This window comes from Anser cygnoides, chromosome 5 (assembly GCF_040182565.1).
Source record: "Anser cygnoides isolate HZ-2024a breed goose chromosome 5, Taihu_goose_T2T_genome, whole genome shotgun sequence".
Taxonomy (NCBI): domain Eukaryota; kingdom Metazoa; phylum Chordata; class Aves; order Anseriformes; family Anatidae; genus Anser; species Anser cygnoides.
Window position 1 is genome coordinate 27,093,224 of NC_089877.1, and position 26,880 is coordinate 27,120,103.

General features: G+C 33.6%; 1 protein-coding gene across 11 annotated transcripts in view; it reads left to right on the forward strand.

The window, feature by feature from the left end:
- The window catches only part of RYR3 (ryanodine receptor 3), a 234,166-nt gene that overhangs the window by 60,776 nt on the left and 146,510 nt on the right, over positions 1–26,880 (forward strand). For all 11 annotated transcript variants that reach the window (XM_066997687.1, XM_066997680.1, XM_066997684.1 and 8 more), the window contains exons 5-12: positions 182–260; positions 1,502–1,614; positions 2,065–2,164; positions 5,932–6,025; positions 11,384–11,458; positions 12,552–12,708; positions 19,512–19,685; positions 22,574–22,695. In XM_066997687.1, coding sequence (XP_066853788.1) covers positions 182–260; positions 1,502–1,614; positions 2,065–2,164; positions 5,932–6,025; positions 11,384–11,458; positions 12,552–12,708; positions 19,512–19,685; positions 22,574–22,695 — 914 coding nt within the window. The remainder of the gene's footprint in view (positions 1–181; positions 261–1,501; positions 1,615–2,064; positions 2,165–5,931; positions 6,026–11,383; positions 11,459–12,551; positions 12,709–19,511; positions 19,686–22,573; positions 22,696–26,880) is intronic.

Here is a 26,880-nt window from a genome sequence, read left to right on the forward strand (position 1 = left end):
GGATGTTTTAAGGAAGTCAGAGAAAGCTTATTTACAAATAACACCATGCTTAACTTCTTTAATTAAAAAAAAAAAAGCACAGGCTGATAGTAAGATGGGGTAATGTGAATGTAGTATTAATTTGGCATGTGTGTTAATTTTTGTGTTGATTTTTGTTTTCAATAACTTCACTGTTTTGCAGTATTTGACTTGTTTAACGTCATCAAGATCCCAGACAGATAAACTTGCATTTGATGTGGGACTGAGAGAAAATGCAGCAGGTATGGCAAGTTATTTTTGAAGGAAAACGTCTCACATGTCTGGTTTTAGAAGAGGCATTGTAATTAATGTTACTGTAAGCTTGTGAATGTAATGTTTATGTGTAAATTAGAACTAACTGAAAGTAAATGATGACTGTCAGTAATGATAACTGGTCAGTATTTATGGCTTTCAGTAAATTAACTGAACTGGCTTTGCATAAGAATGTAAAAGTGTCTTTGTAAGGAATCTGTGTTCTCTCACTCTGAAAATAGTTCCAGTGAAACCCATCTTCGTAATTCCACTGTTGTTTTTTTTTTCAAAGTTATTGTGCATGTGTCTGCTTGTGCCCATGAAGTTTTTAATGTGTGCCTGTAGTTGTCAGATACCTTTATTGGTAATGGGATGTAACTTTTGTTTATTATTCTTTATAATTATTTTTATAATCTTCAAAGTTTATTTTAAGAAGGTTTTACATGAAATTTATAAGTTGATTAAATAGCTTTTTGCAGTTTGTATTATGTTACCAACTTTGTTTAATTTTCTCCCAATTTGCATTACCCATTGAGAAAGCTGTATTCAACTTTTTGCATCAGGGTCTTAACACTGAGATATGTGAAACTGTGGAACAAATTAGGTAATCTTCCCAGAATTGGTGTGTGTGTGTGCGTACACAAAAAAATCTGGAATCTTATATTTAATGTATAGGAAAAGCTCTGTAATTGTCAGTTTAGACTTGGCTATTGTGTAATTATATTGTTTGTAGTGCTAATGGAACTACTTCCAGAACTGATGTTTGTAGTGCAGCAATATTGTACAGTTACGGAGTATTTGTTTCAATTCTGCAACATAATTGTAGCATAGAGTGGAAGCGATACAGGAGATTTTGAATAGAAATATGAACATTAAGCAAAAGAAGACAGAAAAGGTGATAATTGAGACCAAGGTACTGTGCAGCAATTTACTGGCTGTGAGAGAATTGAAGTAGGGATTTTGCTTTGTTTTGTAAGTGGTTAGTAGCTTAACAAAACATGCAACAGGAAATACCAGTTTCAGTGATTGCAAAGATCTGTTGCCAGAAAGTTTCAAGAAAAAAGGGAAAATATTAATGCATTGAAAAAGGGAATGAGGTGGCTTTATAAAGTGAATGTCTTATAAGACACGATTCTTTATTATGTTATGTCAGTGCTGTACAAAAATATCCTCATATTTCTTGGGAACTGTCTGTTTTATATACCCTTGATAAAATATCTCTGTCTTTTAGGTGAAGCATGCTGGTGGACAATACACCCTGCATCTAAACAAAGGTCAGAAGGAGAAAAAGTTCGAATAGGTGATGATCTTATCCTGGTCAGTGTGTCTTCTGAAAGATACCTGGTAGGTTTGTTTATTTAGCAAGTGAACCACATGGTGGGAAAATACAGACTGCTGGGGAAAGGTGTTGGGATTCTTACAAGTGAATTTTTTTTCTGATATAGAAAAATGATGCCTAGATTTAATGCATTTATTTTTTTCTCAGTGAAAGGTTTTCTTTCCCATAGAGCAAGATTGTTTGCATGCTTTTATCCTTCTGCATTCTGAATCTTGGGAAGTTTGTATTTCTGTAAACTGTGGAAGATGTCTAAGCTGCAGCTGTAATGTGCTGATAAGGTTTTAGAAAAGAGATCATTTTAAAACGGTTGCTAGTAATTTTTAAAGAATGTATGTATTTCTACTTTATTATGTATTTCTACTTATTATGTATTCCTGTCTGGTTGGGAAAGGAATATATTCAATATTTTTTAAGCACAGATTTCACTGTTTCCTGTTACTGTCTTCTTGTTTTAGCATCTCTCCATGTCAAATGGAAGTATTCAGGTGGATGCCTCCTTTATGCAGACGCTTTGGAATGTACATCCTACATGCTCAGGAAGCAATATTACAGAAGGTTTGGTGGTTTATTTATTTAGAAGATTATATAGTTTAGATGACTTTGTATCATTTTTCATAAAGACTGAATGAAAAAAGCACCTTAGAACATCAATCTGAAGAGCTTGTTAAAGTACAGAAAATGAGCATAGGAGAGAAAAGTAATGGAAGGGAAAATGGGAAAATACAGATACTTCAGCTGAATTAACTGAAGAAAAGCTAAAATAAATAAGGTAACTCTGCATTTACAAAGCATAAAAACCTGCATGAAAAATGAGGACCAAGAGATCAACTCATGAGTTTATAGACTTCAGTTTAATACCAGGGAATAGGGTCTACAGAATAACTAAAGACAGTAAACTAAAATTTTGTAGATGATTTTCAAATACCATGTATCATGAGAGAAGATAAGAAAGATAAGGTACATGCAAAATGGAAAACAAGTTTCTCATAGTTCCTATTTTCAAACTTCTCATCGTGTTTTTTAAAGATACCTCCTCAATATCCTTTCTGGATCTTACAGCCATGCTTCCTTAGTGTCTTTCTTTAATAGCCACTGAAAATGAGCTATCTAAATATGTCCTCTTAATCAGCCTTAAATCCCACACCACATGGGCAAGATTATTCTCTTGGTGCTTGACTGCGTTTCTCGATCATGTTTGAAAAACATCACCTTATTCTGTTTGAGAAACACCTTGTTCTGTAATGAAAAGCTCATTCAGTCAATGTTACTCTTTATTTCAGTGCCATGCTCTGTCACTAAGACAGACTGGTGCAAACTTGCAGAAAAGTCATCCAAGTCTGAATATTCTCAGGGAGTTTATAATACTAAGTAACACAGAGAATAGTGGATTTTTAGCAAAACTAGATCAAAATAATATGCACAGCATAAGACATAGAAAAATCAGTACTTTTTTTTTTAATATTCTTTCTAACTTTTAGCCATAAGAAAATATGTGAAGCATTCCTAAGAGATTCCTGAAGTAACAGGGAAAAGTAAAGGATCAATTCTGAAGGTCATTGAAACAGTTTCTGAAAGAAACCAATATATAAGTTCATCCAAGCACAATTTTGAAGTAAATAAAATAAAAATTGAAAAGATAAAAATGAATAGTTAGTTTTTGAGAAATAAAACATTAATTCAACAGTGATATGAAAGGCCCAAACGGATTTGTTATCAAATCTGGTTTAAAAAGTCAAAATGACTTCTATACTACCCTCTTACTTTTGCATGCACACTGTAAATTTGGAATATTGGCATTTTCCCATCCAGATAGTCTAAGGACTAGCACAGAAAAATTGTTCGAGGTTATGATATGCCTTATACTCTAAGGGCAGAGGAGCTAGTGTAGCTTTAAATTGCAGAAATCATATTAGTGACATGATGATAACAAACATTGTACTTTACCTCTGCTGTTCTCTGTTCAAACTATCAGCTTTCCACATTCATGAATGGTAAATGTCTAAGTCAGGTTCATTCTGTATCACTTGGCTAAAATCCTCAAACTAATCACTTATGATATAATAATGTACAGGATCATAGGGAAAATGGAACTATAAGGGACCTTGAAAAGACATTTAGTATATTGCATTCCCATATTGCTATACTAAGTCTTGACAGACATAAAATACCCCAGTGCTAAAGAATAACTGTCACCACAGTTATCTGAATTATAGTGAGGACCTTCTAAGCCCAAATGGTTTTAAATAACGTTGGATTTTCTTTCCTTAGGTTGTAAGGCATAGTACAGAATACCACAGTATACCTGTGTATAGGCCTATAAGAAGTTTGTCTCAGTGTTTGTAGGTTTTCATTTTAAGAGCATATGAGACATGGATTTGGCTTGTAATACGTAGCTTTCCACTGTGAGAAGTGTATTATGCTGAATCCATGTATTTATAAATGGTCGTCTGGTCCCTTGCCACCATGGATCGTAAATAGAACAGAGGTTAACCCTGGAAAAGTCTCTGTGTTCTCAGGCTTCCCAGGGCAAAACAAAACCAAGCAAACAGAAAAGCCATCCTACAATAAAATTAAAAACTTGTAATGGAAGACAAACATAATGCGCTACACAGAGAGATCATGGAAGATCAGTGGCATATTTCAGATCTTTGTAATAGTAGGGATTTGTCAGCAAAATTTTGTGTGTACATAATCACAGAATGGTTGAGGTTGGAGGGGACCTCTGGAGACCATCTGATCCAATACCTACTCAAGCAGGGCCACCTAAAGCAGCTTGTCCAGGCCCTTGTCCAGGTAGCTTTTGAATATCTCCAAAGATGGAGACTCCACAACTTCTCTGGACAACCTGTGTGAGTGCTCAGTCACCCGCACAGTGACGAAGTGTTTCCTGATGTTCAGATGGATTTGCCTGTATTTCAGTTTGTGCCCATTGCCTCTTGTCCCAACACTGTCATCTTTACACTGTCTCTGTCACCTTTATACCACTGGCTCAGTCATCTTTACACTCTTGCCTCAGGTATTTTTATTCATTGATGAGATCCTGTGAGCCTTTTCTTCTCCAGGTCAAAGAGGCCAAGCTATCTCAGCCTTTCTTCTTAGGAGAGATGCTTCAGTCTCTTAATCATCTTGATGGCCCTTTGTGCTGGTCTTGGAACCCTAGTACCGTATAGCCCAGTAGCTATTGGTCACATAATCCAAAATCACGTAATTAATAAAAAAAAAGGGATAGAGTGGGGTAAGCATAGAGGTGGGTTTTCTGTGTGTCAGTTTTTTCCCAACTTTTTATGTTAGCTGTATATATACTTCTCAAAATGACCTAAATGAAGGGTGATCATATCTTAAACTTAGCAGCCTAGCTCAGCTTGAATGGGCAGACTTTGAGAAAGTGGATTTTCCTGAGCCTACACTTGAGCTGCAAGTCACGTAACAGACTTTTTGTTATTTTTGAAATACTTGTGATGGAACATAGATATCAGGGAAGCATAGTTTCTTCACGTTCTTTCTTTACTTTGACCCTTGTATTAATTGGCAACAGGATAATTGCCAGTAACCATTTTTCTAATTTACAAATTTCTGTTGAATCGACATCACAATATAAAAGTTTCATTCTATCCTTCCTCCTTTAAATATTTGTTCTTTTAAAGGGCATTAGTTTCACTTAGAAGGTCAGAACAGTTTGGACTGGGGTCTGATGAATCATTCTCCTCCTACACCATTATTTCTCTTTTTTTTCTCTGAGGCAAAGTGCCTCATTTTGACCTATAGTCTTTGTGTTAAATGGCTTGGAAAGTTAGCTTCCATTAAGCTTAATTTTCAGAACTGGTAAGTGTTGTTCTGTCCTCTATCTCCAGCTACTGCTGTGCAGTTTTGATTCTGACACAAGTTATAAATGTCAGAACAACCTCACGAACTCACCAAATTATTTTGTATTGTCAACATTTTAATTTTATTAAGGGGGAGGAAGCTGTGGTGTTATATGTTTGATTTGACTTAAACGATTCAATTTTCAAAACAGTAATTGTTGTAGATTTTTTCATTTTCCTTTCCTGTCCCAGAATTCTAATTTGATTTTTAAATGTTAAGAAATTGCTTTCTTGTTATTTGCATTTACAGAAGAAATATTTCTAACTGAAAAAAATACAAAAAATAATATTCTTTTGCTATTCAAGTTTGTTCTATTTGTTTTATTTCACTGAAAAATGAAAATTTTGAAGACAGATTTCACCTAGGAACCAGGTCTTTTTTTTATTGTTATTTTTTTGATGGTGATATTTTTATATGGGCAATATTTAAACTAATGAGGGAATGTGATTCTTCTGCAGGGTATCTTCTTGGTGGGCATGTAGTACGTTTTTTCCATGGCCATGATGAGTGTTTGACAATTCCATCTACAGATCAGAATGATTCACAGCAGAAGTGAGTAGTGATGCATTTTTATACACTTTCTTCTCTCAAAAAAAAAGTGTAGATTGTTGATTGACAGTTGAATTTGAGATTAGATGAGTTAAATAGGTTAAACTCTCTTGATAGTTATCTTCAATTAGGCAGTGACATAGTTACAAGATGTTGAGAGACCTGCTAAATAGAAAATGAGTCATAAGTTCCTGTATTGCTGAAATTGAAGTAGTTGAATTCCACCAAGATTGCAGCTTGTTATGTTGTTTATCTTTAATGTGTACTACTATAAGCTGAGGTAAACAAACATTAGTGGGGAAAATGGTAATAGAAGAAAAAAAAACACACCCTAGGAAAATCTCTGAAGGCTCAGACTCTCATATATCTTTAATATTTTATATATTGCACATTTTTACAAGGTACTGCTCTTATTAATCACATTTGATTAATACAGTAAGATAATTAAATTGTATAAAATCTCTTTTGTATTAAACTTCAAACTACAACTTCAATATATAGTGATGATTTATTATTACTAGGATTTGACTTAACATTTTGCTGATAATCAAAAACACAGCAAACTAATCATTTTGATATACAAAAAACAACATTAAAGATCATATTGAAGAAACAAGTTCTCTGTACCTGTTGTGGCAAATCACTTATGCTTTAGGTAATATGGTAACACAAATGACAAGTTAAGTAAACTTCTCAGCTAAATTTTCCAATTTTGCATTTCTGTCAAGTAAAAAAGGTCTCCACACCCAAACTGAATGTTAGAGGACTTCATTTGCAGATGATTTTTTTCTGCTTCTTCTCTCTTCCTATGTATATGTACAAAAAAGGTAGAAAGTTTGCACTGAATGTAAAATGTTAATTGTGCACCCCTAGTATAAAAGCATAACACTAGTGAAAATGCTAGGTTATGGATACATCAATGTCATATTCAGACTAATATTTTGATCACCCAGTCTTAATGAGATTAGAATAGGTGCCAAGCCTTTTCAATATGCTCAAAAATACTGTATGTTGCTTCTGATGTAATTTATCCACAAGTCAGATATAGCTAAAAAATCAAAAATAATTGTAAAGTCCTTTTGCTCTTACTGTTTTTCTTGGTGTGTGCTGTTACTGGCTTAATGGAAGACCTGTTTCCATTTTTTGAAAACAACGTAAATAAAAGGGTAAAATTAAAATTGTTTATTTTTCTGAATTAAATCTATGTAGTTATAGTCGTATATATCCTATTCCTTATATATCCTAAAATAAGAGGATACCGTGAATGCTCAATTGATCATTTTATAGTGTTCAGTAATGATGTAGTGTGCTCAAATTGATTTGGACTCATTCTATCCTTTTGAATTTGTGAGCTGTGTAATAGACATAAGGCCAAGTTTGTACTGGATCATAGTTGTAGGAATCAAATTTATATTATACAAAAACAAATTAATACATGAAAAGCAAACAAAGAGCTCTAGGAATAAGAGAGAGAGAGAGCTGTTAGAAAACAGTGTTCTTTAATTTCATCTCTTTGTGTAATTATTTCCGTGCATTCCAGTAATACTATTAAATAAGCTGCCTAAGTTATGCAACATTGATTATTTCTCTTTTCATAGAAGAGATATTTAATTTTCTGTAGGTTTCTTTAAAGAATAATTCTTACAATTCACATAGGGACAGTCCTCTGCAAAGTAACCCTTTTTTTTGTAGGCCAAGTAAAAATGCAAGGGATGGTCTTATTATACATCAGAAAGGAAGGTTTTGCAAAAAAAAATCAGAATAAGATGAAGAGATGGATGGGATGAAGGAGAAGCTGAAGAAAATGTTATGTGGATGCTGTTATGAAAAAAACCAGAAATTTTCTACTTGCAGTTTTGTTAGCATAAGATGAGGCCACTAAGGATACTATAGTGATTCAGATAGAAAAAGCCGAAAAAGAGTTAGAGTAATTAAACAATATATGAATTTAAGAAGTATAATAAGTGAACAGAGGAATATTGATGGTAGCTGAGTCAGGATACAGAGGAGGCGTGGTTGAGTTGAGCCAAGAAGAAATGGAAGATGTCAGAATGGAAATGAATTATTAATTTTGAACTTGTCTAGGGAAAATGTCATTAGAGTCAGCCATCATAAGAGTAACATCAGTGAGGCAAATGGGACCAAAGAGGATCTAGAGCAAAAGTTGAAAAGAAAAACTCCAGGCAGTTATTATGTATTCAGTGTTGAGTTTGGAAATTAAGATGAATTGATTGCTAGTTTATGTTGTTTTCTTGTGTTTAGCTTTTAGAGTATCAGGAACATGGAGGATGAGATGTATAAGAAATGCTAATACCTTTACAATGAGAGATTTATAAATTTATATTCTTACTGTTATCATGCAGTCATTTTGAAATTTTTGAAATTGCATACTTGTTCTTAAATGTGACTCCTACATAATGCACAGATGCAGATCTACAAGTCCATATTCTTACAAAGATACTGTATGCAAATGGTTTGTCATACTCAAATTTACTTTGTTTTAATATATGGATTCTTCCAATATATTGGTGTTAATCAAGAAGCAGAGTATCAGATATACCAGTGTTCTCACTAGATGAAAGGTTGTAGAAACACTTGCTCAGATAAGAAAAAAACACAGGTTTCATTTCACAAATTGAGTTCCATGTCCAATAGTTGCATGAGAATAATGCTAGGCAGATTTTTTTTTCCTGGTAACTATTGAAAAAGGAAAAAAAAATGTCAATCTGAAACCCAGTTAAAATTCTGCATTTCAGAATAGTACTTTTATTTAGAACAGACTGCTGTGATATTTTTATGTATGCACATACAGTATTCAGAGAAGTTTGCCATATCAGAAAAGCAGATTTTAAATTCCCTTGCTTCGCATTTTTTTAGATAAATAATCACAATAGAAGGTCCAGCTTCCCTATATGCTAAAGTGGATTAGTCCTATTCACAGGACTTAAATATATGTAAGAAAGATTTTCATATTATTTCAGTAATAATTGTAATCCAGGCACCAGAATTTGTGTAACCTCCTTAATGGATAATGAAATGGATAATACTATAGGTCTTGTCCTGAAATGCAGGGCACAGAGAACTTTTGCTTAATATTGAAAACCTTTCTCTACTGTACTATTAGAAACAGATGTTTGTTTATTTTTTACTCTCTGAAGTGTAAACAAAATACTTTCTGAATCACCAAATTAGAATTTGAAAATTCTTAACCTTAACCAAGTTATGATAACGGTAATTTTTAATTCTACATTATCCTTTTTTTTTTTTTCAGTTTAACCACCTTTATGGTTTGTGGTCTATTACGATTGTTTTAATTAAGCAAGGAATGTTGGAACTGTCTTTTTCATCTTTCCACACCCTTTCTCTCATTTGAGAAAGGGCAGAACAGGTTTTATGAATTGCCATTATTACCTCTGACAAAGCTACAACAAAATTTATTGTTAGAAATAGATGAAAACATTTAGGAATAAGCATGAATCAAGTAATCTGATTGCTGAAAGGTTCACCCTTAGGTATCAGTGAATAAATATATGAACAGAAAAGTTTACAAATAGAAAAAAAGGCTGCCTAAGAAAAATTGAAGAACCCTTTCGAAAGTTTATTGCAGTTCCAGAAAGAAGCTAGTGAATCAATTTGTTCTGCACCTAGAATAATTCTGCTTGTATGTATGAACCCTTCTGTCTTGCTTGAATTATGAAACAATGTGCTGCATTATATTACAATTATTAAGAAAATTCTTTTCTTATTGTTGTTTGCCTGGAGAGCTGTTTCCACACTTACAGTTTACACATAGATACTGTCACATATTCTTTGAAATGAAGAAACAGGCGTAGCAAAAAAGGGATAGTGTAATCCCCTAATACTAGTTTTCAGTGTGAACAGATTTTCTATTCAGTTAGAGCTTCTGCTGAGCATTTGCTACCAGTAACAGAATGTTTCAGTTTATTGTAGAATGACAGTGCAATAAACCATTATTTAGTAAAATATGGAGGACTGCTTGGCAATCATATTGTGAAAGCAATGCCTCCACTCTAACAGAGTTTTCTAAAAGCAGTAATGTTGCTGATAGTAGCCTAAAAACATACATTTATTGCTTAAATTCCTTTCCAGAATTTGTTGTGGTTGAGTTGCCCTTTACAAGACTGGCAATCATGTTATATCAGTTTCTCACTGTATTTTGTGAATTCTTTTTTGAAATGCCAGAAATCATAATAAGGAAAGATTAAGCAGATGCGTCTTCTGCTGAAACTTCACTCCCAAGTTATATGTCAGACTTTTCAAAGATTTTAATTTTCTTTCCTTTTCACTTTCAAAAGAATACTTTATTTGATTTAAGTCTATAAGACATCTCAGTCTAAAGAAGTCTAAAAAAGACATCGTACGAAATTGTATATATATTTTTAATATTACAGCTAAACTCTCAGGAATTATTATTATTTCCAAGTTATTTTTATTCAATCTATTGATCATAGTGCATAGAATGAATTCCACCAAGTTAAGTGCTGAAGAAATTAAACTTGCTTAGTTAAGGAATTCTTAAAATATACTAAGATATGTAAACACACATCAAACTTTCAAATCTATTGTTGTAACTAAAGTATTTGATTAAAAGTTTATTTCCTATTTTTTATTGTTGCAGAATATATTTGCCATAGATTGTATTTGATGATTAAGTAGAATGTTAAGTTTCAACACTAAAACATAACACTGACCCACTGCCAAAAGTTCAAGTAAATGAGATTATGTTAAAGGCTGAATCTGTTTATTTCATGTTTTCTATTTATCCAGATTTCTTAAAACCTAGTATAGGATTTAGTATGTAGTATTTATTTTGTAAGGATTGTAATTCAGTGTTTTTGTATTCTTATCACCATTTTTGTCTTTTAGTTAGAATGTTAGAAGTAATACTAGCAATGACATTGCCAATGTAGTATTCATGCAGATTATTATTAATGTATGGAAACGTAAATGATTAGTTTTAACATTATGTTTGTATTTAAGAGCATTAGTAATTTAGATTAATCTCTTGGAAACTATATGAATTACACATTTTTATGACTAAGGAAGAAAAGAAGATTCTCAACCACTTTGAAGGCAGTGTTTTATCAATTCCATTTTGAAGGCAAAGCATTTCATCAACTTCAGAGAGAGTAAATTAATGTAAATAGCCTTAATTCCTAATTTACCTGGGACATTTGGATTGTGTATAGCGCTCTCACTGATGAGTAGGAATCTTCTCTCCATTCATCTCCGTCTTTAGCTAGGGAAAAGTGAGTCCTAGACAGTTTACAGAGGAGTAAATTGTATAAACCAAGTATTACAAACAAAGACAAGAGGATGATCTTCTGAATTTGCCCATAGGAAAGTACTTTATGAAACTGGAGGAGCTGGAGTTCGAGCAAGGTCTTTGTGGAGAGTAGAACCACTTCGAATAAGGTACAGACATTTTTTGAATTTGTCAGTAACCCTTGCTACATTAACAGCAATTTCACAGAATTGTGAAGTCGTTAAGGTTGGAAGGAACCTCTGGTCATTTGGTCCAACCCCACTTGGAGCACTTAGAGCAGGTTTCCCAGGAAACATCCAGGTGGCTTTTGAATATCCCCAAGGAGGAAGACTCCATAACCCCTCTGGACAACCTGTTCCAGTGCTCAATCACCCACACAGTAAAGTGCTTCCTGATGTTTAGACGGAACCTCCTGTGTTTCAGTTTGTGCCTATTGTCTCTTGTGGTCAACACTGAAAAGAGCCTGGCTTGGTCTTCTTTGCACCCTTTCTTCAGATATTTATACATGTTAAGATCCCCCCACCCCGAGCCTCTTCTCCAGACTGAACAGTCCCCAAAACGGGATTGATAGATTTTTTTATATTTCTCTATATTTATATAGTTAATTTATATTATTTATATTTATAATTAATTTTATAATTTATTTATATTATTTATATTTATAATTCTCTATATTTGTCCTGCTATATGATAACTGTTAGCCCGCTCATTGTCAGTAATAAAAAACAATCTACCATGATACAATTATACAGGCAATGTCAGTATTTTAAGGCTTTCTCTTGTCTGTTTCCCATGTTAAAAATAGTGTTGCCTATGAGGTGCTTCTGCTTGAGACATTACTCAAGGCCAAAAGTAAAACCTTTTATTTTTACTTGGAATTTTAGAAGCATGTGTGGAAATCAAAACAGTAATATCTTTTCTTTTTTTTTATAGACACTTTCTTATTTTTCAGAAAGCGTGTAGGTTTTTTTTTTTATAGACACTGTATGTAATATCCTAATAAAACAGGGAGAGGGTAGAGAAACAAGAAAATTAAAGTGATTGCTCCTCTCCAAGGTTCTATTTGCAAACATATTACCAGTTTTGCATCTGTTTTGTTGCAAGTATTTAAATCAAAAGCAGGAAGGATTTTCTATATAGTATTCTATTTTCTGAAAGTCCTTTAGAGCCCAGAATACACTTCAGTTTTGTTTACCTTATTTTATTTTATTAAGATTTTTCCTTGATGTCTCATATGTTTAGTTGGAGTGGAAGTAACATCAAATGGGGACAACCTTTCCGTCTTCGACATATTACAACAGGAATGTACTTGGCTCTGAATGATGATGAAGGACTTGTAATGTTAGACAGAGAAAAGTCAGATACAACATCTACTGCCTTCTGTTTTAGAGCATCAAAGGTAAATGACGTTAATGCAAATTTGTCATAAATATGGAGTACCCAAATACTAGATCTGAGTTGGTTCAATGATTTTATAAATTATTTGTAATTTTTAAATTGAAGCAATTGACAGGGATTATGCATTTAATTGCAAAGGTAAACACCCTGAACTGAGAGTAGCAAAGATTTCCTTGAAGAGCAGTAGGACTGACAGATAAATTCTAGAGTAAACTAAATTATTGACAGGTTAAAAAAAAATAAATTGAAAGCTAATACAGTACAAGATACAGTGAATTTAATATAAATGAAACTCATAGAATTCATAGAATGGAATTCATAGACTCTGTAGTCATAGAATCATTTTAGTTGGACAGATTCTCATTAGACTGTCATTCATTTCAGTTCTGTCACAGCTGAAATGAATTCAGTTCAGTTCAGTTGGGCAAAATTCTGCCCTTTTTATTCTTTATGCAGTGTGCTGATAGGTGAATTGCAAGCAAAAAGTAGTCAGTGATTTCTAAATGTTATGTTTTCAAACTGTGCAACTTAGTGAGCTGCTAATTGCATTTTACTCGCTTTTTCATCATTTCATTTCATCATTTCCAGCTGAAAAAAAAAAAAAAGTACAAAAGAGAGGGGATGAAGAATGAATATGTAGGTTGGTAAAGTTAATAACTTTTTTTTCCGGAAAGTGAAAGGTTTTTATAACAAAGATGAAATTTTTTTACATGCTTTCATTTTTTCATATTACTTACAAATAGTTGTTGTAGCTGCTACAATAGATGGCTTTGATTGGATATGAGAAGATAAATGTTCTATGTGATTTTGAATACTGTATGGTCCATGAGAGGTGGTGAAAGAGAATCTCCGAAGTTAGATGTGTGTGACATAAAATCTATCATTAAGGGTCTTGACAGATAGTATAATAAAACAAATACTCCATTTTAACATTTTAAAATAATCACGTTTATTTCATTAGCGTGACTGCATACAGTATGCCAAGAATTCTTATTTTAAGCAGTCAAAATAATTGAAAAATTATCAGGAAATGTGTCTTAGATAGATAGAAGCTCACCAAATAAATGTTGGGTTATTCCTGCAGTGTAAAGGCTACGCAGTGTAGGTTGTATGTATGATGTTGTGCAGGGACGTTTATTACAGCTGTAATTTTTTCCAGTTTTTGTTGAATCAGGACACCCTGTTAATAAAGGTGTGTGTGCCAGGAATGCCACAGCTACTAGTTTAACAGTGTGTTCAAATTGTTTTAATGTACTCACTGCCTAATTGGACACTGGCTTAATATTTTAAACTATATGTTATAAATGTATAAAGTATATATATATTATGTTTATATATGCATCCACATAAATACTTAAACATATAATAAATCATTTCTCTTATACTGACTAAAAAATAACATATATTTTCTTACTCTTGTTGTGCCTCAAAGGCATATTTGTGAAATTCGTTACAATCCCCAAAATGACTGATGTGATGCACAGTAGTAATTAATTATGCAGAAGTCAGTAATGACTGTGTAATGCATTCATCCCTTCTATAGCGTTTGTACATAATATGGTTGCTAATTTACATTTTTATGTGAAATAATTCAGTGTCTCGTCATCTTAAGATTTTTGCTGTCCTATATAGAAAAGAGTATCTCACAATAGGTGATAATCTGCTTTTGCCTGAGGCAAGAATATGAGTAATTGTTTACTCTCAGGCAGCTGAGAATTTCACTGGCCAGTTGATAGAGACATTAGTGTTCCCAAAGATGGGAGAAACAAACAGTGATAACAGCATGGTTAAAACTCTTCCTGAAGAGAGAAGGGTGAAGTTTTGGATGTGACTAGGCCCCAAGGATTGATCTGGGCTGTAGGAAGGAATTGACTTTTAGAGCCAACCTAAAGAAATTAGTGCTGATTACATATAGATTGAGGGGGAAAAAACTTAGAACTAATGGTTATATTGGATATATGCAAGTGTGATTATCTTTTAATTTCTGTACATTATTCTTTGTAAACATTTGTCACAGTTTTCTCTTGTTCATTACCTCAATCAAGAAGTATTTTCATGTGGCTGTACCTTAATATGATAGAATCATAAAATCATAAAATCATTTAGATTGGAAAAACCTCTCAGATCATCTGGTCCAACCTTTAACCTAGCACTGTCAGGTCCACCATACCACTAAGCACCCCATCTACACCTTTTTTGAATACCTCCAGGGACGGTGACTCAACTGCTTCCTTGGGTAGCCTGTTCCAATACTTCACAACTCTTTCAGTGAATAAATTTTTCCTAATATCTGTCCTAAACCTCCCCTGGCGCAACTTAAGGCCATTTCCTCTTATCATTTAGTGCTTGGGAGAAGAGAGAGATTCCCACCTTGCTATAGCCTCCTTTAAGGTCATTTTAGAGCAAATATGACATGAATTAAAGGACATTTCAAGATAACTAATAACTTCCTAGCCAGCTGTGTACAGATCCTTAAATGCGCTGGAATACCTGGCTGTTTGCCCTTTAGAATTATAGAATAACTCAGGTTGGAAGGGACCTTGGAAGTCATCCAGTCCAACCTTGGGGGTTGGACTACATGATCTTCAGATTCCTTTCAACCACGGCCATTCTGTGATTCTCTTCCAAGTAGGTTTTAACGCTGAATTCAGACCAGATCGCTCAGAATATACATTGCTGTGCAGTATTCAAAAGGAAATATTTTATTTCCCCATTCTTTCTTTTTGGAAGCCAGCAAAAGAGATTTTATAGAAAAAGAGAGATTCTCCTTGCCTATAGGCAGAGCTAAGTGGAGTATACCAAATACCAAGGCTTCCCAGGATTTTTTAACACATACCTTAAAGTCTCATTTTTTCAACAGTTGCTATAGAGACCCTCCTGCTGAAACGGTGTACCTTTATCTTCAGTATTTTTTATACTACTTCAGCAGTCTTGTTTTCCTTGCTTTTCAAAACCTTTGATGATAGCATTCATAAAATACCTACTTTCACTGTTTTGTTTCCTTTTGTCAGACAGCACTGGAAATCAGAATAGATACTTTAAATTATAAATTTAAATTAGAGTTTTCCATCCTTACATAAATAAGAGTAAAATGGAGCTTTTTAAAAAAGTGAAAGAATACAGTAAAGAGACATTGAGAGAACATACTGGTTTATGGTGCCAATTTGAATGAAAATAGCATATGAAATACGTGTCTGTTTACTGCAAATTACTGCCAACTAAATTAAAAAAAAAAAAAAAAAAAAAAAACACAACAAAATTATGCCTGTTGTTGGCTTTAATATGAGCTTTGTTTTTGACAAACTTTTAAAATGTCAACCTTTATATTGTAGGGCAACAGTTAACAGTGTAATGCTTTGTGACCACGGAGAGCAGTTTCCATACACCAGATGGAATCCTGTTTTGAAATGGGATGTTCTCATTCCAGCACAGTACTTGGCTCAGTGTACTCTGTTGAGCAGAACCTTGATTCTGCTTTAAATTTCTTTGAGAATAAACAAAGTGAAGAACAAGAGCATATTTAAAAATGTTTGTTTCTTTGAAAGCTGTCATAGCCCAGAATTAATATTTGACATTTCATATTTTATTTCCATGATTATATATACAACTGACAATGAAGAAATTATTTGTGTAGTCTGAGTAAGTAACATTCTAACACATTCAAAAGTCACAGATGACTCATGCAGAAGGATTTGATATCATTTTAATATTACTGCCAACATGTAGCTATCTTAGGGGCTCAAGATGGCATTAGGATGTCGTAATAGTTTAGTAGTTATCATAAATTTAGTTAGTTTTTGAAACAAGATGATAAGTATTATAGAGTCCTTCACATACTGTAGTTGCTAAATGTTCAATTATTTATTTGTAAGTTCAAATTTTACAGTTATCATTTCCAAGTAAGCACGTAAGTTATGAATGTTTTTACATAATTTGTGTTAAAATGGTAGTAAAGTTGTATCATTTTAAAGCATAAACTTCTCCTTGGAATTGATAAGCCTGTTGAGTCTTCCAGTCACAAAAAACATTGCTTCCCAGAAATAAAAAGGAGGGTCCTCAGTTTTCTTTTCTGAAGTGAGTAGTTAAAAACTGCTAAGATTTTGTAATACTCTGTCAAGAAGACATATCACTCAGGAAATGAGTTTGTTTGGTCCTCCACATGGATGTAGTTACCATACAAATTTGTCTTTATGTCTCCATTATCTTTGTTGCATATAGTTACATATATTTCTCAATGTTAAAGGTATAATATTTTAAAGTCGTCTTAAAATATTATGCATTCCAGATAAATTTTACAACATTCAGCTATTCATCTGAGTACACTAAAAATTTGCAATCTTTCAAATACTGTATTAAACTACTTTTTCTACTTATTTGATATGGGAGAAGAAAGGAGAAGGTAAAACTAAAATTACCCTTTTTCTTTTCTTTTCTTGGCTACTGGTGTGCAGAAACGTATACAGTAGGGTATACAAATTATAGTAAACATACCAGCAAGACAGGTTCACTTTAAGGTCAGTGTATCAGTCCTCTTATATTTGTTGACTTTATGTCTTTTACTTTTGTTAAATAGGTTCTGCCTATGGCAGTACTTTTAACACAATAATAATGTGCAATAATTTGATACAATTTGAACTTGAGAGCATAGGTCAGTCTTAGTAAGAGTTCAGCTGTCAGGTTGTCTAACCATTTTTAGGAGTAGGTAAAGAAGCCCTTGAAGTATCAAGGACGCTTTCCTTACTATGCTTTTTCAAGAACACTCTTGAAAAATCATTGTAAAGCTGAGTTTTATTTCTTTGTCCCATTCATACTGCCATTCCTTACTTGCCATCAGTAGGAATTCTTCCATTTTCTGAATCATGTCTTTCTTCTAGTATATTAAGTTACTTGTGAACATTGCATATTTTTGTCAGCTTTGCCCCCAAGTTAATTTGTTCTTTTTTTTCTTCTGTTGCTGTTGCTATTTTTCCTTTGACATCTTCCAGACCCTCAATTTGATTTTATTTTTTTTTCACCTTGATTCATTCATGGCTTCAGGGAGTTAGACACATAATAGGCTGTGAAGAGAGGGCTTTGAAGGAGAAAAAGGTTGGGAGTTTTGCTGCTAAGATAGGTACAAATATCAAGTTAAGAATTCTTACTTTTATTCTTTTTTATTTCTCTCCACTCCCATTGATCTTTTTATGACTATACTTTGGCTATTAGAAAACATTCCCTCTCTTTGCACACTGCTATCAAATGACTTGGCTAAAATCCTAGAGAAACTGGACAGAGCACAAAGAACAAAACATCAGGAAGAGAAATTTATGCTCTATTGCTTAAAGTGCCTTCATACCCCTAAAAACATTCTGAAATTTGAAAAATCCCCTCCCCTCCGTTCCCCTCCCCTCCCCTCCCCTCCTCTCCTCTCAGAATCAATATCACTTTTTCTTTAAAAAAACAGTAGCTTAATTGATATTGCTTGATTTTTGACACAGAGAAAAATGCTTTAATCTTCAGGGGGCTATGTAAAGCTATGTAATTAATTGTTGACAGTTAATGAATTTGTGCTGTTTTCTTGTTTTCTTCATTACTTAATGACCTTACTGTACATGTGTATTGAAAGGGTTCATCTTTATGTGTATGTGGTAGTATAGTCCATATAAACGTGATGTGACATAATTTCCACATTGTCTTGATATTGTAATGGTATCCCCAAGGAATGTATTGTAATTTCATTCTACTTCATCTTGGCATTATAATACTGTCTGTTTCCGCTAAAATATTGTTGAAATATGCCAGCTAAATTCCATTTAAATGGAAGTGGATTAGCGTGGTTATGATAGAATTTCTTTTTACTCCACAGATGTTAAACATTCACTGAACTATAATGAAATAAGAAAACCTGTTATACATACAATAATGTAAACTATATATCAATGTCTAACATGTTTTGTTTACTTCGGAACAAATTAGCAACAATTTACACTTCTGTCCATCAGAGGACTTGGAATAATGGGAAAAAAATAATCTAATTACTTATTTTTTTGTTTAACCACAAACATTCATGCACATCCCTAATTTGCTATTATAGAATTTCCTGCTGAGTTCAGTTTTGAAAGGAAAACTTTTTTATTGTAAAAAAATGTACTTTCTTTATAAACTTGGGCTTACAAACTGTACTGGGTGTTCTAGCCAAGCATTGAAGTGGCTTTAATGGAGATTTGAAAGAATCCATTTCCTCTTACAAAGATGATAAACGTAGAAAAATAAAATAAATTTAAAAAATAATAAATAAATTAATAAATAAAATAAATGTAAAACCACATGTTACAGATTTGCAAAGGTAATATTTTTTCTTTGCTGGTTGTTGAAATATAGAAGCATCATTCCAAGTGAAGTTTTTATCTGCATACAATAGTTATAAGCAAAAAATCATCTAGCATAAAAATATTTTAATTACATTTCAAAATATGTTTCTGCACATTTTTCTTCTTAATTTTTAAGCTAAAATTTGAAAAATTTAATAATATAAAGTTCTTCAGACTCTACTAAACTGAGACCTTAATTAAGTCAACGATTAGTGACTGATTAGGTTAGGTTAATTATTTAGTTCAGTTTAAGCATTTATCTTTTTTAATAAATATTTACACAGTAATGATTTTTACTTGATATTTCAGTGAAAATGCTGTTACTTCAAATTTGAAATGATATTTAATCAGTTAGATACTGACTAATTTGACAGAGTTCATAATTTTGGAATGTTGTTCAGTGTAGAATTCAATGGGTTATCTTGTTTCATGAACTTTCATTTTACGTTCCTAGGAGCTAAAAGAAAAACAGGATTCCACTCTTAAACGTGATATTGATGGAATGGGAGTCCCAGAAATAAAGTACGGTGATTCAGTCTGTTTTGTTCAACATGTGGCCAGTGCTTTATGGTTGACTTATAAAGCGCAGGATGCTAAATCAGCACGTTTAGGTCTCTTGAAAAGAAAGGTAATGTTTTTTGTTTGCTTGTTTGTTTGTTTCAATTATTAGTTATTTGTAGAATGAATATTAGTTGCATAACAGTTTTAGTCTATCCTGTTTTTTTTCTTGTTGTTGATGGTGGTGGTGGTGGTTGTTTTTTTTTGTTTTTTTTTTTTTTAACCTTCCTGTGAATGTGGTAATTATAAATACTTTCTTTTACGACAATACTTGCTTTTCTGAGAAAAAGTAGTCAATCTACAAAGGATGTGGATTTCTGTACATGCCCACTAGTGGTTGTAGTAAGCAGGATCGTGGTTTTAATTTGTGTTTTCATGTGATGGTGTTACTCATGAATGATAAAAGAGATCCTTGTAGGAAATCCAGAATAACAAAAAATCATAAGTTATGAAGTAATTATAATCCTTGCAGCTGTAGAAAATGCAAGGAAATCCCAAAGATGTTTCCCCGTTATTTTATTCAACTTTTTCAACATTAAAATTTTATTTAAGCAAATATGATCTTTATTCAGTATGTTGTCAGTGATTCTGTGAGCATTTTGCATTATTTAATAGAGCAGTCCTAGAAAGTATGCATGACTGACAGAGTATTTTTCTTTAAGGTAACCTTATTCTTGAAGAATAAACTACATTGGATGCCTTGTAAAAGGTGTAATCTCATTTACAGCATGCATAGTCACAAGAGGGCAGTGGGTGCCCATTCCCTTCAGTTCTTCTCAGCAGCGCGGCTGATCACGGAAATTCTTTGTGTGCCAGAGTCATTAAGTATTTTCTTATTAAGAGACTTACACACACAATGATACTCTCTTCATTTGCCATGCCAGCATTGGTTATGGGATTCTGTCACACCAGAGTCCCATTTTGCTTCTTGTGAAAGCAGTATGTAGATTCTTCCTCTATACTCAGGGAAGAATTTTGCAATAGTTAACCTGTGAGGTTTAGTTGTTTTTTTTTTTTCCAGCTTTCTGCTCAGCAGCTCCAAAGAACCTCCATAATTGCCTGTCACTTTTATTCTCCTTTCAAAGTGTTTCATTCACATTCAAAGGCTCTAAATCTTTTGTTGCCCCCTCGCCTGGAAAATTCTCTCATGCTAAGTGCCTTCTAACAGAAGAAAACTCAAACCTTCTTGCTTCCTGTAATTGATATGCCTGCGGAGGCAAGAAACTTTTTTTTTTTTTTTGTCCTCTGCAAAATAAGGTAAAAGACTGTAAGCAAGTTTGGATATATGTTCTCCTTTAAATTTCATGTCAAATTAATTTTTCTACAGTAAAAGTGTAGACATATCTTGGTATTAATCTTCCACCATCATTCTGTGAGGTGATTGTTGCTTTCAATCAATATAATACTTCTCAAGCTGGTCTGCATTTTTTTTTAATGTGCCTCTGTACCCAAGGAAGATCAAGAAATACCTTATTTTTGCAAGAAGCAAAACCAACTTGTATCTTGTATGAGACATCAGATGCTGTCCTGAACTAAAGGGTACTTTTTCCATTTTCCAGTGAGCAAAGTCATCCTGGTAGTTACATTTTTCTTGGTCAAAGAAATAGGGGAGATTAGGCCCTTAACAGACTCATCTCTTCCCTGATGTACTTCTTATTTAAGAAGACTAAGTCTTTTGTCAGATGTGTGGTGTTGAATGTAAAGTTATTTGCAAGTTGTGATACTGTTAATATCCTATCTCAAATGTTTCCATTCCTGTAAGGTCCTTTCCAGAATCTAGAGCTACATACAACAACCTGAGGAAACATTATCAGATTGATGTGTGTTTTCTTATTAATTGTGTGTGAACAAGATTTCTTTAGTGATTGTTCAGTTAAGAGACCTCAAGACCCTTTGTTATCTGAACAGTGGTATTTCAGCTAACAGTCACACACAGCATAACCATATATAAAGAAGTGCTTGAACAGAACTAAATATGACTGATACATAAATTATTCTCCTTTAAGGTAAAATTATCAGTATACTCATTTAAAAGTGTCTTCCTAGTCTTCTCCATCATATTTCCATGGATTCTGTGGTATCCAAAAAAGCATCACTTACAGTGCTTTGGTATACCTACATGCCAGTATGAAAGAAAGCTATTGGTAAATCACCTTTCCTTTTGTGCCAGTAACCATTAGTATAACATTGATTATGTTCTTTCCATACCTATTCAGTGCCTACAGAATTACTCAGCTCACTAGGATGTTGGCCAGCAAATTTTGACTACCTCAAAGCTTAAAAATATATATTTTTCAGTGAGAGTTCAGTAGCTTAACTTTTGGTCAAAGCAGTAGGATAACTCACATTTTATTCTTTAAAAAGTGGTACAGAATTTTAATGACTCAACAATCAAGGTTTATTTTATGTGGTGTCTAAAATTATGCCAGCTTTTTTGTGGAATTAGGTATTTAGTTAAAGGGAAAGTTGACAACCCAATGAAAGATCTCTGCTATTGCTTGATGTTCCTATGACATTTACATCTGGTTCTCTTAATAATCCAACACAATGTGTAGAGAACAGTTATATGAATCAGGAGTTACTAGTAAATGCTGTTGCTCCATTAGCTGCATTGTAATTTTCATGATGTTTGTCACTCCAGCTTGATTTTCTTGTCAGTAGTCTTCTTGTGTATGAATCCTTTAGTGAATGATGCTTTAAGGTAGTGACAATCTTTCCCTAACAGACAGAATATAGAAATAATGAAAGTTCTTGTCATGTCATCGCCAAATAACTTTTATGTGAAACTGACAAATTTGTAATTAATTAATAAATAGGTATTCAGAGTGAGCACAACGTAGTAGCTCAGTATATATGCAATTACTCTTTTCAGTACAATATTGAAATAAATGTTACAAGAATTTAAAAGTACTAAAGGTTTTTAAAATCATGGTTTTGATAATTACTGACTTTCAATAGGTTATATTGCACCAAGAAGGCCATATGGATGATGGTCTAACCTTACAAAGATGTCAGCATGAAGAATCCCAGGCTGCTCGAATCATTCGCAATACTACAAGCTTATTCAGCCAGTTTTTAAGGTAGTTGTTACCATCTTGTATACAATAATTTTTGTTTGTTTTAAATATTCTGAAATGAGAAAAATTTCTCTAACAAAATCCTTACTTCCAGTTTTCAAATATTTATATTTAGCAGCTGTTATCAATTTATTTTTACTGATTTGTCATTTTGATGAGTACTGCCATTAAATAGATAAAGCTCAGCTTATTTAAGACTCTTTAGATGAAATCCAATACCTCGATGCCAGATTGAAACTGGACCAGAATCTAGTTCGAAGATGCCAAATGATTACAGGATAATTCTTTAGTAAGTATTCACAGTAAATTAAACTTGAGAATATTCAGAAAAGAGTTCTTATCTTCTATTTGTCTTGGTAAACTGAATACTGTAGTTAACTTTATTCAAATTTGTCAAACCACATGAAAGGAAAATAGATGCTTACTCTACTGTCAAGATCAGAATAGAATAGAACAGGATAGGGTTATAGTAAATGGAGTTACATCAGGCTGGTGGCCAGTCACTAGTGGGGTTCTGCAGGGCAGCATTCTAGGGCCAGTTCTCTGCAATGTTTTCAAAGCTGATTTGGATGTAGTGTTTGGAACGTTTTTTTGGCAAGTTTGCAGATGATACTAAACTGGGAGGAGCTGTTGACTCCATCGAGGTTGGAGAGGCCTTGCAGAGAGATCTTACCAAGTAAGAGAGCTGGGCAGTCACCAACAGTATGAAAGTGCATGGGCAAGTGCCAGATTCTGCATCTGGGAAGGGGTAGCCCTTGCTGTATGTACAGGCTGGGGGGCGAAAGGCTGGAAAGCAGCCCTGCAGAAAGGGATCTGGGGATTTTGGTCAACAGCAAGTTGAACATGAGTCAACAGTGTGCCATGGCAGACAGAAGGGCCATACATATGCTCAGGTTTCTCAAGCATTGCATTGTTAGCTGGCCAAGGGAAGGGATTGACCTGCCCTACTCTGCGCTGCTACAGTGTCACCTCCAGTCCTCCAATACTATGTGCAGTTTTGGGCATCACAGAGGACAAAAGGATAATAAAAGGATGTGAAAATGATATATAACTATTAGTGTTCTAAGGAGGGCTGAAAAGATAGTGAAGTGTGTAGAAAGCAAGAGGTATGAGGAGTGGCTGAAGTCGCTTGGTTTGTTCAGCCCAGAGAAGAGGAGATGGAGGGGAGGCCTCATGGCGGCCTGCAGCTTCCTCGTGAGGGGAGGGGAGGGGCAGGCGCTGAGCTCTGCTCTCTGGGGACAGTGAGAGGACCTGAAGTAATGGCATGGAGCTATGACAGGTGAGGTTCAGGTTGGATATCAGGAAAAGGTGTTTCACGGGGAGGGTGATCAGGCACCAGAACAGGCTTCCCAGGGAAGTGGTCTTGGCATAAAGCCTGCCGGAGTTCAAGAAGCATTTGGACAATGCTCTTGGATGTATGGTTTGATTTTTGGGTGGTCCTTTGCAGACTTGATGGTTCTTATGGGTCCCTTCCAACTTGGGATATTCTATGATTCTATGATTTTTTCTGTGAAATCATAGCAGCCCCAAGTCCTTACACATCAGCAATGGAAGGAGACACAAAATAGATTTCTGCATATCTGGAAGGAGAATACCCCTTTATTACCTTTAGTATCTTGGCTGCAGCATTTTACTTGTACCTTTTTAATCATCCATCCTCTTGACTCTCTAAGTCTCTGTCACCCCTGTGGTATTTGGAAGACTTACAGACCAGAGGAGAAGGCAGACCTCTCTGGTGAACTGTATTCTGTATGATGGATTATCTGCAGTAAGAACAATTAGGGCAAAAGGCAAAGCATCAGCTGAGAAGATACAAAGAACAACATCTTAACTTGTTTCTGTCACGTAAATCTGTGGTTTAAACTGACACATATATATGCAGTGAAATAGATTTAAGAATATGCAAAATCAGTAAGAGCATCTCAGCAGAGAAACAGCAACTGTATCTGATTAAAAGGAATAACTCAAGTTTTGATTCTAAAATTATTATTGATAAATATTGATTATTATTATTATTGATTCTAAATTTGATTAGACTAGAATCAGTAGAATTACCTTCTGAATATTTTTTCTTTCAAATCTTTCTAACTAACTCCATTGCCGTCTTTCAAAAGACAGCAACGGAGTTAGTAATTACACCTCAATACAAATTATCTGGGATTGGACTGTTCCACTAACTGTATAATAGAAGTCAAACCTAATGTGGAAACAGTCATAACTGTTTCCACAGATCAGAACACCAATGCCCTTGGAGACTTGGTTGTTGTTAAACAAGCAATATATGAGTACCCTAAGCACAGAATCATTACTACAAAGGACATTAAAAAGTTAGGGGAATTAAACAATTTAATAAGACATAAATTTGATTTATCATAATCTTGATTCATCAAGAAGGTTATATAAAGGGCCGTGCTTGGTAAGTAGTTGCTTAATATCCTTGCCACGCATTGCAACATAATACCTTTCTTTCCATGGAAAGGTATAATCTCAGCCGATAACAAAACAAATGTGCTAGACATTAATATCATTTTATCTAAATTTATATGTTGCTGAAAGAAGATCCTTTGTCCTCATGAGATCTTGAATCTTAATGAACAAATAACATGTTCAGCAAGAAATTATACTGTATTTATGACATTTCATCCCTAGTTTGGTTTTCTGGATTCAAGCTTCTACTTAAACAATATTATGGATGAAATAAATTTTCTGAGTCAAAATTGACTTTCTTTCACCCTATTAATGCACTTGCTTCAGCTTAATTTTTTCCATCATCTTGGAGTGTGTTTTGTGTTCAAAAGGCTCTGTTCATGTGCTGTATATCATCTTGCTTGTTAAGGCCCTTGCTTGTTATTCAGAATGTTTTCTGTAACTAATCAGTAGAGCTTAATTTCAACAAATCTTAGTTATCAATAACTTTGAAACTTTACATAGAAATAGTTCTAAACTAATTGTTCTGATAAAGGCATTAGTATTCAGCTAGTGAAGGAAAGTATTTTGAAAACTGATATATAACTTTTATATGTAGTTGTATTTGTCCTTTTGAATAACACCTTTAGCTATGCTAGTTTGAAATTATGGTACATTTTAAAGCACAATTTTATTATGCTATCTTGTTACATTTTTTCTCCTTTCCTTTATAATTGTATGATATAATTATATCTCCTTTCCCTATAATTGTTATAATTATTTATAACATTTATCTTACACTAATATACTTAAAGGACAATGACTCCAACAAACAGCAAGACAACGATCTTTGCTTCAGTGAAAGTTCCATGTTTCTTTCACTATATCTCTTACTATATCTCTTCTATATGATATGTTTTTATCTGAGAATTTTTGGGGTAAAACACAGTTTGGTGTCAATGCATATTCATTTATAATTGCTGAGATAACATGGAAGAGTACACAATAAAGTAATTAAGGATATATGTAGTTCTTAGGAAGCTATTTTTTCACAGTGCTTGGCAGAAGTTTTCAATGTGATAATCAAGTAGTTATCCTTCTGTTGCTTCCTAATACACGAAAAAAAAAAAAGAGTTTACATTTAAGAATTTGCTTCCACAGAACACTGTATGCTAGTGTGTTTAAAATGACATTACTTACTCACAAAGGACTACACTACTTCTTTTTAATTCCTGTGCTGAAGATATAAAAAAAGAGCCACCTCAGCTATCAGTCAGCTCCTCCTAGATTACACTACCTATAATAGTGAGTCAGACCCTAAAAAATGGGGCTGTCATCCAAGATTGTTTGAGCAAATGCTTGAACGGGAAAGAGACATTATTTTACTGACAGTTGGGATTCCCTGAAATGCTTTATATTTTTAAATCCCAGCTTTTTTACTTCCTATATAGAACAGATACAGAAGCAACTAATTAATGGTTAGGATTACCAGCTATTTTTGCATTCTTCATCTAGACAAGTGGGGGTGTACAGCTGCAATAACTGCTAACATTTTAGGCCATCTGTAAAATGCACCTGTAACATCAATAGGATTTAAAGCATCTAAACAATATATATTACTGTAAAAAATGACCTTGCTACATCTTTTATCTTTCATCTGTCTTCTTCCTTACTTTGTTTTTTCTCTTTTTTCTTCTTTTTTTTTTAATCTTACTCTCACTTTAAGTCACTGCAGAAGAGGAAATGTGATTCCAGTTCAGGAATCTCTGAGTATAGAACACC